At 43.1% G+C, this 13,888-nt stretch overlaps 1 protein-coding gene across 1 annotated transcript in view; it reads left to right on the top strand.

Annotated features, from left to right (window-relative positions):
- The first annotated feature begins 487 nt into the window (after nucleotides 1-487).
- The window catches only part of Ubc10 (ubiquitin conjugating enzyme 10), a 37,730-nt gene continuing 24,329 nt past the window's right edge, over nucleotides 488-13,888 (top strand). The window contains exons 1-2 of the mRNA XM_075685597.1: nucleotides 488-638; nucleotides 9,329-9,424. Coding sequence (XP_075541712.1) covers nucleotides 612-638; nucleotides 9,329-9,424 — 123 coding nt within the window. The 5' untranslated portion in view covers nucleotides 488-611. The remainder of the gene's footprint in view (nucleotides 639-9,328; nucleotides 9,425-13,888) is intronic.

Raw genomic sequence — 13,888 nt, 5'->3', positions numbered from 1 at the left:
CCGGCAGCTGCAGAAATCAGCGTTTTAGGGAAAGCTGCCGCATGTTGCCGTCTCCTGGAACCTTTAAGTTTCATACAGTAATTATTGTATGAAAGTATGCCTGGAACACACCACTGCCCTCCTTGGAACGCTGCGTTCTGCAGCTGCCGGCAGGCAGCTAAGGCGGCGACACAAGTTTATGCTGGCGCTGCTGTGGCAGCAGCTCGCATTCCCATAAGTGCAGAAAAAGTTTTACTTTTTTCTTAAAAACCAGGCAATTAACATTGCCAAATGTTACGCTATACGACGTATACTCCAAGATTATATATTTCTGCAAAATTTGAACAGTGCAGAGGTGAAAAACTTTATTCAAACGCAAAACCTCTATTCGAACATACGCAGCGAAACACGCAGACTCTGTACATTTCAAGTCAGAGTGGTGCTTAGTTAATTTTCACTCATATCTTGAGATTTTTATCAAAAGGTATTCAGTGTGATGTCTACCCTTTGGTTGGTCACTACACAGTTTACCAAAAAGGTGGTTCTGACGCATGGCGCCTTATCTGGTTATTTCATAATGTGTGTTTCCTACGCGCACCACAAGGAGTCGCCGGCTTCTGGATCATTCGAAAATGGCAGCGACGAGGCGGCTGGTAAAAGTGAGTCATTTTCCTCCATCTAACTGCATTTAACACTTTGGGAACGTTACGACAGCGCGATTTCTAGTGACATTGTGTGTAATGATCTTATGTTCTTATTGGTTGCGTTTCCCTTCACCTTCGCAGAGAATTTCTCTCTGCGTTTCCTCTTCGCGGCGCTTCATAAAGTAGGCCTAGACTTCGCTATCAAATCGGTGGGCCGCACCGCCTCTTGAATCGGACGTTTCTCAGATTAACACTTAGCGCCCTTCCTGTCACGGGATTTTAGTTGTAATATGGGCTATATTACCGCGCGTTTATGTGCCCTTCATATTTTAAAGCTTTGTGCTGAAGCGCTTGCTTTATCATTGAGTGAAATCTCGTGGAAAAGGTTCAGGTAGATGCAGCGGACGAAGGATTCGCCGGTTGTTTTTTTTTTTTTATTTAGATTACATTCTCTACTCATTAAAAAGGGGGAAAAAATGTGCACCACAGGCGCACCGTTTGTGTCTTAATGAGCTTGAATCTCTGAGCATTGCCGATAGACGACGCATTTTAGGTTTTGGTGTTCCCACGTTAGCGAAATACAGCGCCTAACCTGACATCGCTATAGATAAATGTAATCATCACAACCACATCATTTTCTCGTTTCTCATAACTGACTTCAAAAATTTTCTTCTCTTGATCACGATCTGTTCTACCGTGTGCAAATTCACTAGTTGGTAAACAAGTTCGTACCTCGTCAAGGCGTGCGTCGTTTATCCGTTTCGCTTATGAAAAAGGCCGTGTTCCTTCGAGATGCGCAGGATTTCTCATTGAAGTCTTTGCGTCCCGCCGTTTCACCATGCGTTGCGATCCGGCCGGTAAGCGCCGGCGCCTGACGCTTTCGGGGCGTTGAGCCTGCGCTAAATATAAACGCCGCCCGCCGTGTCTCAAAGCGGAGTTATTGCGCCGGGCATGGCTGGCTTGCTCGTTTCTCAAGTCGATTATGAGCACCTCTGTTTGTTGGGGGGTTTGTTCCTCTTCGACTGTTAGCGCGCATGCCACCGTACAAAGTAACGTTCTTTCTTTTAGCTGTCGTATACATGCTTATTCGTACTACCTTTGGCTGCAAGAAATGCGAAATGGCTTACTATCCATACGAATGCAGCTGATTCAACACTTCTTTCTTTAGCCAATTGATTGGAACGCTCTGCCTAACGCTTCTGTAGAGTGTACTACCGTTGATGCTTTTGAACAGTGGCTGTTGACACTAACACTCACCTGCTTGGGTAGCACTTTGTGTCTGAATTATTTGTAAGTAAAAAATAAACTCGCATCACTGGAAGTGAAGCAGTAGTATGCATGTGATGTTTTTATTTTAATAGTAGTTAAGCCACGTTAGCGTGTCACAAAGCACTGTGGAGAAGCTTCCTTCCAGTTTAAGTAAAAATATGTAATAACTATGAAGTGGCCAATCAGAAGCAAACCTCATGGAAGTGTTTGACAAACCTCTCAACCCTTGTGGAGACATTGAGACCAAGGCAGGGATAACGTAATGATGTTATTCCAATACCATGCTTTTCCATGCTTTGTCAGTTAGTTGCTCAAGCAGCCAGCCGGCTGTGAAGGGCGGATAAGGAAGAAATTGTACAGTAAATCTGCCAAAGTGTTGTTCGTCCAGTGCACTCTCAAAAGGGAACACGCGAGTGCATGACTTGCACTTTGTGCATCCTCCACTAGGCACAGATGTGTCAGTGCACTACACATTTGCTTCAAGGCGAACCAGTGCCACTTAGCACAAATCATCTGTTGCAGAAGCACTTCTTAAACTTTTACATGCAAAAAACAAGTCTCACTTGTTCAGGTGTTTGAAGAACAATGAAAGTCCGTGTCTTAAAGATAGTTGAATGCAAAGCTTTCCCCCTATGTAAACTGAGTCAAAGTCCAAAGCCAATGACCCTGCAATGAACCGAAGAAATGCTGAGTGACCCGATACTCAGCATATGTGATTTGCTTACTTGTTTAGGATCGTATATATTGCCAATGACCATGCAACGAACCCAAGAAATGCTGAGTGACCCGATGCTATTCATGTGATTTGATTGCTTGTTTGGGATTGCATTTTCCAGATCCTAAGACGAGCCCGTGTTCATGTGCACTTGTCTCCGATAAGCAGGGAAGCTCAGTTAATCGCGACAGGGATAGTGTCATGCCTAGCAGATGCAACTTGGGCTTGTAGTGAACTTTGTGCGCATGCGCTGCTCTTGTGAAGTTTGTGAAGCTTCGCGCCATTGTCAGGCACTGGCCAGCCGTCCAGTCGACACTGGCACCGTACTGCAAATGTAAACTGTAGTGTTCTGTGCAGATGTGTAAGTTGGCTTTCCTGCAGTGCATTTTCAGCACTCATGGATGAATCAGTGAGACGTAAAAAGCTTCACTTTATATGCCAGTGACGAGTCTCACTCGTTCAGGGAATTCCTTTCGCCCACTGAGTGCGACGAATGAGTGGCAGTTGCTCCATCATTTGGTGTGACTGGCACCACATTCCCAAAAACTAAGTTATTTTGAGGGCGCACTTGACAGGAACAAAGCAGTTGTCCGGCTCCCCTGGGTTTAAAGAATTGGCGTTGAGAGGGGCAGCTGCAGTGATAACAAATGCCACTTCAATGCCAGAAACTGTTTTGACGTACATTCACCTGAAGTATGCACATAATATGAAAATCTCTAGCAAGTCATGTTCAGAACTTAGTACTATCTATCACAAGGAAAATTTAGAGCCTGTGATGTGACCTCTCCCATGCGGGCGGTGCTCAGCAAAAAGAGTTTGCTGCCAGCACCTTTCCGATTTTCTTTCCAGGCTGTGCCAGCAATAATATGTTGCATGGTGAATAGCAAGAACATGCTTGACTTCTGTTCCAATATCACACTTTATATTAATTTATAGACCCTTGCCACGTTTAACACCCGAACCCTCTCGAGCGAGGCTAGCTTAGCAGGACTCTGAGGAACTGTCAGACATTGTTTAGGATATCAGCGGCCTTAGTGAGATTAGAACAAGTGAGGCTTATACATTGCTTAATAATGGACATGACCTCTGCTATAGAGGTCTCCTAGACAAGAAGCAATACGGGGTAGGATTCTTGATACATAAGAATATATCGGGCAACATTGACGAATTCTACAGCATTAATGAGAGGGTAGCTGTAGTCGTAATCAAACTTAATAAGAAGTATAGAATAAAGGTAGTACAAGCCTATGCTCCAACATCCAGTCACGATGATGAGGAAATAGATCAGGGGCGCTATAACATAAAACTATTCCAAACTTTTCTATTCCAAGTCTGCAATCAGCCCGCTGCGATTGGTAAAAACTGTTTTGGGGCCACCCCCACTGCACCTGTCAGTCACGCGATGTCACGCAAACCGCGATAGCTCCCCATCGGATATCACGTGTACACTCTGATTATGCGTGATTTGACCGAACAAATGAAAAATGGTCATTTCTGATTCGACACCTTTTCGCCATTAGCCCTCGGCTATTGGTCAAAAGTTTTCGGGCTGCACCCACTTCACCAGCCTGTCACAAGACGTCACAAAACCGCAAAAACTCATTGCTTTAAAGTGACATGTACGTGTTAAAGGTGCATTAATATGCCGAACAAAAGTGAATTTTCTTCTGAATAACCACAGGCTGCCCCCTTTCTGAAAGGAATAAAAGATGGCTGCTGCCGATCGCTGAGGCACTGGCTACTTTTACCTGCCATAGAGCATGGGTTTATTTGCGTATAATAAAACTTTTTACATGGCTGTGTAACATTTTCTAGCAATTTCAGCACGTTTATGACCTCATTCTGCCAACTCTTCTTTGCTGAGGATCCTTTCCAGCAACATTCTTAAGCTTCCATTGTGGACATTGGCACCACCCTCTTGATCCAGTTATCGGTATTCAGTGCAATGGCTCGGCCCCATCGAACCCCTCTCCACTTGAGGGTGCTGCTTGCCTCTTGTCAGCCACTTAGATAAGACAAGCCGCTCAGTGCAGGCAATGTTATTCGTTTTCCAAGCAAACAAAAGGGATTTCCTATGAACGAGGCGAGCGTTTGATTGTTCTGTTCAGACAACTGTGCAGGTCACCGTCCGATGCTTGCGTTGGTGGTTACGCAAATTTGACATCAGGAGATTGCAATAAAAACATATCAGAATAGTTTTACGTTTAGGGCCCCAGTTTTACGAAGGTGTTGAACTAGCGATGAGAAAAGTGCAAACTCAGTATACTGTAGTAATGGGCAACTTCAGTGCAAAGGTGGGGAAAAAGCATGCTAGTGAACAAGCAATTGTCAACGACAGCATCGATTCTAGGAATGCTAGAGGATAGATGCTGGTAGAATTCCCAGAAAGGAATAAGCTTCGAATAATGAACACCTTTTTCAGGAAGCGTAGCAACAGAAAGTGGACCTGGAAAAGCCCGAATGGTGAAACAAGAAATGAAATTGACTTCATACTTTCCACTGATCCCAGCATAGTGCAGGATGTTGAAGTGATAGGTAGGGTATAGTGCAGGGATCATAGATTAGTGGGGGCTAGAATTTACCTCAATTTGAAGAGAGAAAGAGCAAAATTGATCAAGAAGAAACAGGTCAACCTAGAGGCAGTAAGGGTAAAAGCAGACAAATTCAGGCTGGTACTTGCAAACAAATATGCAGCCTTAGAACAGAGAAATGATGATGACATAGAGCTAATGAATGAATTCGTAACTAGGCTGGCGTCAGAGGCAGCAATAGAAGTGGGAGGCAAGGCACCAAGGCGACCAGTAGGCAAGCTCTCCCAAGTAACAAATGATCTAATAAAGAAATGGCAAAGAATGAAAGTGTCCAACTCAACAGATAAGATTGGATTCGCGGAACTGTCAAAACCGATCGACAAGGCAAAAATAAGTGATATTCGAAACTATAAAGTGAGAAAGACTGATGAAGCCGTAAAAAATGAGTGCAGCCTGAAATCAGTGAGAAAGAAACTTGGCATAGGACAAGCCAAGATGTATGCACAGAAAGATAAGCAGGGGAATATCATCAGCAATCTCGTAGATATGCTAAAGGAAGCGGAAAATCCTATACTGACCTGTACAATACCCAGAAGAGTCAGGATACCTCCATTAGAAACAGTAATCAACAGGATACAGAAACTCCTCCTATAACTAGCGATGAGGTCAGAAGGGCCTTGCAAGACATGAAACAAGGAAGAGCGGCAGGAGAAGATGGAATAACAGTCAATTTAATTAAAGATGGAGGAGACATAATGCTTGGAAAACTGGCAGCTCTTCATATGGAGTGTCTATCGACTGCAAGGGTCCCAGAAAACTGGAAGAATGCAAACATTATACTAATCCACAAAAAGGGAGACGTTAAATAATGGAAAAATTATAGGCCCATTAGCTTAGTCTCAGTATTATATAAAATATTTGCCAAAATAATCACCAATAGTATAAGGGCAACACTGGACTTTAGTCAACCAAGGGAACAGGCTAGCTTCAGGAAAGGATACTGTACAATGGATCACATCCATGTCATTAATCAGGTTATTGAGAAATCCGCAGAGTACAATAAGCCTCTCTATATGGCTTTCATAGATACCGAAAAGGTAGAGATACCAGATAGAAAAGGTAGATTTAGTAGAGATACCAGCAGTCATAGAGGCATTATGTAATCAAGGAGTACAGAACGCTTATGTGAATGCCTTGGAAAAATCTACAGAGGTTCTGCAGCTACCTTAATTCTACACAAGAAAAGCAAGAAGACACCTATAAAGAAAGGGGTTAGACAGGGAAACAATCTCTCCAATGCCATTGACTGTGTGCTTTGAAGAAGGGTTCCAAGGTGTTAAACTGAGAAGGCTTAGGAGTAAGGATTGACGGCGAATATCTCGGTATCCTTTGGTTTACCAATGACATTGTTCTATTCATTAACAATACAGACGAGCTACAACAAATGTCTAAGGACCTTAACAGAGAGAGTGTAAGAGTGGGATTGAAGATTAATATGCAGAAGACAAAGATAATGATGAATAGCCGGACAAAGGAAAAGAGTTCAGGATCGCCAGTCAGCCTCTCGAGTCTGTGAAGGAGTTTGTTTACCTAAGTCAATTAATCACAGGGAACCCTGATCATGAGAACGAAATTCATAGAATAAAAATTGGTTGGATCGCATACGGCAGACATTGTCAGCTCCTGACTGGAAGCTTACCATTATCATTGAAAAGGAAGGTGTACAATTAGTGCATCTAACGGCGCTGACATATGGGGCAATGACTTGGAGACTGACAAAAGAAGCTTGAGAACAAGAACTGCGCGAAGAGCAATGGAACAAAGATTGCTAGGCATAATGTTAAGAGACAAAAAGAGAGCAGTTTGGATGAGAGAGCAAACGGGTGTAGGCGATATTCCAATTGACATTAAGAGAAAAAATGGAGGTAGGCAGGTCATATAATGCGCCATTCAGATAACCATAGGACCATTAGGGTTGCAGAATGGGTACCAAGAGAAAGGAAATGCAGTCAAGGACAGCAGAAGACTAGGTGGACCAATGAAATTAGGAAATTCGCGGGCGCTAGTTGGAATCAGTTGGCACAGAACAGAGGTAATTGGAGATCGCAGGAAGAGGCATTCGTCCTGCAGTGGACTTAGAACAGGCTGCTGCTGCTGCTGCTGCTGCTGCTGCTGCTGCTGCTGCTGCTGCTGCTGCTGCTGCTGCTGCTGCTGCTGCTGCTGCTGCTGCTGCTGCTGCTGATGATGATGATGATGATGATGATGATGATGACAGACTTCCTTTGGCCTTGCCTATCTGCAACTCCAAAAAGAAGATATGAAAACTTGTTGCAGTGGAAGCACAGAAAATAATGAATGAACTGCTGATATTGCAGTAATGAAGGCTGTTCACAATGACTCTGTCATAAAATATTTTGGAAATTGAGTGGTTTTCTGAGGGGAAAAAAAATTGGTGTGGAAAGGGTTCGTGTGCTACAGGATGGTTTGCTGACAAGCCAGGCTCGCACATTCCCCTTGACAGTGAACCACTGTGTCTCAGAGTTTGTGAACCTTGAAACCGCTTTTGCAAACAGCCTTTATCTTGCATGTCAGTTTCTTGATTTCAAGAAGTCTGGTGTCTGTGCACATGACATGTTAACTTTTTCAAAGCTCTTTCAAGGGACGCTGAAGAGTAGAAATACAAAATCAGTTTAGGCTTAGTAAATTATTCTTTGAAAAGTATATATTTGTTAATTCGGCAGTGACAGGTTGATATTAGAAGAGCAAGTGATGGTCAAAGTCGCATTCATTGAAGTGCTGACATGTCATTGTTAAGCCACGGATTTCAAACTACTTTCTTGGGCCATCATGGCTCAGATAATGTTTTTGAAGATGCTCAGTCTTTAGTTCTTTTAGAATGCTATGTAGTCATTCTTTAGCAATAAAAATTCATCTAGGACTGAGCTGGTGCGGGAACTTCAAGGTGGTGTTGCCATCCATCTTTCATGTTGTGTAGATTTTCTTTTTCTGTAACAGTAAGAGTTTAGAAGAATAGCTTACTCAAACAGCTGAAATTATGTTCACCCTTAATGTCCCTTTAAGCTGTCAATCTTGCTTTATTTTCAACTTTAATTCTCCTCGTGATGAATTTTACAATGTCCTTGCATTTTTCAACTGTGTGCCGTGCGGGATGAACAAAAATTGTACAAGCCTTTATTCACAATGTCGGCTGTATTGAGTTCAGATAAAGCGGCATTGAAAGTAGCTGCCTCGTCCGATTCTACAAATGCGAACTCTGACACGCTCTGTTTATGATTGGAGCCACCTATTGCCTCACCTGCCCCCCTTTACTGGGTGACATATACAAGTTTTGATGGTGCATACTGCAGCAAGGCTGTGTCGAATAATGACTTTGTCAAAATCTCGGCCAACATTTCGGGGCAGTTATTTTTTTTTCTCCGTAATAAATTGCACAGCATCCTTCTGTAAATATGGCCTCATAACTGTGCTTACACTTTAATTTCTCGATTTACTGTAAAACTACAATTTCATGGCCCAAATGTTAATTAGAAGAAAAAAAAAGAAGCATATTGTGCAAGCATGCTGCTGTAAACGTTGTGGCATTATTGTGTGACCTTGCATATCACACCCCTCGCTTGTAATTTTTACATGGTCGAACATATTCAAACTGGGAAAAGGAAGGGGCCATGAAGTACCTATCAGGATGGTCGGTGTGTATATCTTGCACTGCAAAAAGTATGTTTTATTTATTTACTGTCACTTGGAGTTTGCACATAAAACAAGTAGCTAGTGTTGCAGCACCTTTGATCACTTTTAAAAGCATCACTTTCAGTACATTCTGATTGGATTGGTGGCACTAAAGCTGTGAAGAGGAGCAACTCTAATGTATGTTAGTCTCACTCATTACATTTATTTTACATGTTCACTGGGGGGGCTACAAAACTGTCGTAAAGTCACTGAATGCCACAAAGCAGCAGTGGTGGGCTGTGAATTATATCATGTGAGAATATGTATTGTCATTGATGGCGGTCGGTTGGGAACAAATAACCTTGGGCTGATAAGCTGTGCTTTCTCAGTGCTCTCTGTTTGTTCTTTGTTCATACTGGTTCCTTGCTTACTGCAGGATATTTGTTCTTGCACATTGTAAATAATTCCATTGGCACTTACATTCATGCATTGTTTGTTTTCAGGAACTTGCAGACATCCGGAACTCGGGAACAAAATGCTTTCGGGACATCCAAGTGGATGAAAAAAACATGCTCACATGGCAGGGATTGATTGTACCTGTGAGTATTGTGCAGGTGTTATGATGGGCCCTTTATTCATTTGTTTTCTTTATCAGTGTTGTAAACAGTGCAACAGGGACCTGTGCACTGCAGATCAAAGGGTGGAATTGGCATTCATTCAGTTGTTGCTGCTGTTCACATTTTACAGCAATATCGCAAAATTATTTCTGTAGGCTCAGGTTGTAATGGAAGCCAGGGGCAGACTGAAAAGGCTGTTCATGGTCATAGCTTTACATTTTCCACAATTTTTGCATTTCACCTTAACGATTATACGGAGGAAAGGTTAGCTACCCGCCATGGTTGTTTGGCATTTAGAGCATTGGGCTTCTATGTACGAGGTCGTGTGATCAAATCTCAGCTTTGGCGGTTCCATCTCAGTGGGTTGAAATGCAAAAAATTCCCATCTAATGTGCATTAGGTGCTCGTTAAATAAGCTCAAGTAGTCAAAATTTATCTGGAGTCCCTCACTGTGGCTGGCCTGATAGGATCGGGATTCTGGCACATGAAACACCATAATTTAATTAAAAGTTAGCTAAATAAACTTAATAACTTGTACACAGTGAATAAAAATACTCATTACTAGCATGAACAATGCTCGTTAACATACAGTGAGTGCTGTTCCCATAAAGCCCTCCTCTTGTCGTGTGTGTCTGTGCATTTTTTAAATTCTTACTGGCATTTACCTGGGGCACCCAGTACGCACTGAGCACAATGTGAAACATGTAAACTGAGAAAAATGTGTTGGTTCATTTTACTTTTTCTTGTGGGTTGCATTGCTTAAGCAAACACTAGCCACGTTTGTCCTCAACCAGTCATGTACTTTTGGTCTCTCGCAGCATACCAGCATAAAGTACACATAAATGCAATCGATAAGTCGAAATCAAAACAAACAGGCTTGTGTGTATGTGTGTGTGGGAGGGGCACATGTGTGCATACGTATACAGTTTCTGATAAATCATGTTGATTGCTTTTGTATGAAAGTTTGTGTGTAAATATCACACCTAGCCCACAATGGCTAAGTAGGCACGCGATGCGAATAGGGCTTCAAAAAATGCAGAATGCTTTCAAGTCGGGCAGCGTGTGAAAGCTTAGGGCACCATGTTCGGCATAGTTCACTTTGCTAAAGAGCGTGTCAGCCTAGAGAAAAATTGTGGGATTTAACATTCCAAAAGTGGACAGGGGACTATGAGGGACTCCGTAGCGGAGGACCTTGGATTTGACTATGTGGCATTCTTCAACGTACACTCAAAGCATGGCACCATGCACTTTTCTTACCCCACCACATGGGAACGCGGTCACAGTAGTTAGGAATCGAATCCATGATCACATACTCAACAGCCCGATTGCATAACCACTGAGCCGCTGTGGTGGGTACATAACTAGCCTCTGAATCGCATCGATCAAATAGACTATCGTGATTGCTACAGCAGTCTTCCGCCTGCAAGATTGTCTCTATTTGTCTGATGTTCAAATGAAAAATGATTGGAAGGCATGAGCACCTTTGAGAACTCTTGAACATCGTTGGATGAGAACCAATTTAACTAATGCTATAGAGGGCAGACTATATACCTTGTAAAAAGAGAGGCAAGAGGCCATCCTTCGAGCGTCTCCTGTTGTTTACTTCAACGTCCTTTCCTTTGCCTTCCCTTTGCTTGGTATTTCCTCTTCACAACATGCATATCCTTCGCATCATTGCACACCTTATTTCTTTTAATTTTCTTTAGCTGGAATTTTGACTGTAATGGGAAAATAGACGCTTAGTGTGTAGACTTGTTAGGCAAGACCTTCCCAAATTGCTAGCTGTTACATTTAGAGAAAGCTGACTGATAGCGCTTAAAAGGGGGGTAGTCCTTCCATTTGTTATTATGCGGTGTAGGAAAATATTGCCGACATCAGGGTAATCTGTTCCTGGGCGACAAATGTAACGGTCCTGCTCTAGGCACAGTCAAAACTGTCTTGCAGGTCAGCCATTGTTCAATCGCAGCCCTGACAGCTGCATTTCAATGGGGATGAAATGCACATCAAATGCGAAAACGCTTGTCTGGGATTTAGGTGCATGTTAAAGAACCCCAAGTGGTCAAATTTAACCCAGGGGCCCCCACTCGTAATCCTCATAATCAGAAGCCTCACAATTAGATGACCCGTCATGGTGGCTTAGCAGCCATGGTGTTGTGCTGCCAAGCACAAGACCGCAGGATTGAATCCTGGCCGCGGTGGCTGCATCTCAGTGGGGGTGAAATGCGAAAATGCCCATGTTCCGTGCATTGGGGCCACGTTTAAGATCCCCTGGTAATCAAAATTAATGCGGAGTCCCCCACTATGGCGTGCCTCATGATAAAATTGTGGTTTTGGTACTTAAAACTCCAGAATTGGCCTTTACTTGAAATCTGTATTGCTGCTGAAGTGAGCTATTAGAGCTTGATGTTCCCAGGTGGCCCCCTTTTAAATACTGACCAAGCGTCGCACTCCTTAGCTTTGATGGTATGACAAGAATAGACATATTCAGCATGATGTGGCCAGTGACCCCAAATCTGTGTTCATGGTAAACACGCGCTATAACATCTTTCTTGTGTGTGCTGTGAAGTGGCAGTGTATTATAAAAGGTGCATCTATCTTTCATTGTGGTAAGGTTGTGATGTGCTACTTGTGAGTTAACAAGCAAGTATAATTACTAGTGTTGGGCTTAATTATGTCAAGTCATGTCACATTTTTGGTATGATAGAGCAGAGTTTCACCACAGCAGTACCAACTTAACTGTTGGGTGTTTGTACTCCCCTGTCCCACCACAATTGCTATATGGCTAGGCATCCTGCTGCTCAATACGAGATTGGTTCGCATTTGGCAGACACTCCCAAAGTCATGAATGGCAAGAAACCCTTGAAAATAATATGTATAATTGCTGGGCTCTATCATCGCTAACCATATGACCAAAGTTTGAAGGTTAAAGGAGTACTGACACACACATTCAAAGTTGCAGAACCATTACCACAGACTTCTTACGCATAAAATGACATGCTTTTGGGCGCAGAAAATGCCATTAACTTCCTAATGCCTTAAGATTTAATGTCATTTGCATGGTGCCCTCACAAGGAAATCAAATAGCATTTGCCTTAATCCCATTTGTCACCAAGCACTTCACAAGCACTTCAAGTTTATATAATGCAAACGACGACATCGTTAGAAGAGACGCTGCATCAAGCAGAGTAATGCTAAATGTTGGCAACAAGCATGCAACAAGGGCGATTTCATTGCCATCGTACTTTGTCGGTTGCAACATTGTAAAAGACAGTGACAAACTAAAGTCAGCAGCACCATAGTGTGCTTATTTCTACATTTCACTAGCCTTGAAGACAGGTTAAAGGACCCCTCGCCAGGTCTGGCCATCTTGAGATGACAAGCGCCAGGCATACAATTAACGCTAACAGATGTGTCTTATCACATCGCTATGCGCTGCGAAAAGAGCTGAAATCTAACCGAACGCCGTTTGCCCATGGGCACCGCGCTTTCAGCTGCAGAGTCAATGCGTATCACACAAGTGCGCCTACGTACGCGGCATTGCTGTGACGTCGCTCACAGTGGCACGATTTCTAGAATTACTCAAGGCAACATTTGCTATTTGTGTAATCTGGTGCTTCAGTAGACCAATTAACGTCTAGAGAAATAATAAGACACACAAGCCAAATGTCTGCGTGTTTTTGTTTTACTTTGCACAGCAGAAAGAGAGATGTACTTCCGTTTCATCTGCCTGTTACCACATCATGCAGTCGCACACAGAGACCACGAAACTGCGTCATTTTCTACCATGTTGCAGTGCATGATCATGCTGCTCTGTGATTTGCTTTTGTCTGCCTCAGCATTCTTGTAGCACTGACCTGTACTGCTATTCAGGTGTTCTCATGCAAAGTGTGCAAAATTGTGTACTGAGCGGATTGAGACAAACGCAACAGCTCACACCCGACGCCGTCAGCGGAAATGCACCGTGCAGCAGGAAAGCAAGGGGGAAAAAGTGGAAGTGGGACCTGTGATGCGATTTCTTTCCTGCGTTCTCCTGAATGCAGTAAAGAAATTTCGCTTGTGGAGGCTAGACAAGGCAAGTGGAGAGAGTGTCTCTCTTGGCAGGGGCACTCGCCTCCTGAAATCAAGTGTTCGTGGCACTGAAATATTTTTATCTTGGCTATTAATGGACCAAATTGGACAATTCTTGCGGCAGAACGCTCCCTAGAAGGGGTGTAACAACTTCCAGCTTACAACTGAAATATTCTATGTGGCCTGGTGAAGGGCCCTTTAAATTTGTAAATGCATGTTTATCTTTTTATTATTGCCCTAAAATTGCTCACTTCAGAAGACGCTGTTACGGTCTCGACATCATCGGGTCAAATGTCATTAAATTTGGACGTATGGTAGCTCCGCCGAAAAAAAATGTAATTCAGGAACTTGAGGCCTTAACAACTGAATGCCATTTTC

Source organism: Dermacentor variabilis, chromosome 3 (genome assembly GCF_050947875.1).
Source record: "Dermacentor variabilis isolate Ectoservices chromosome 3, ASM5094787v1, whole genome shotgun sequence".
Classification (NCBI taxonomy): Eukaryota; Metazoa; Arthropoda; class Arachnida; order Ixodida; family Ixodidae; genus Dermacentor; species Dermacentor variabilis.
Note: the sequence above shows the minus strand (reverse complement) of the source record. Positions and strands in the feature narration are given on the sequence as shown.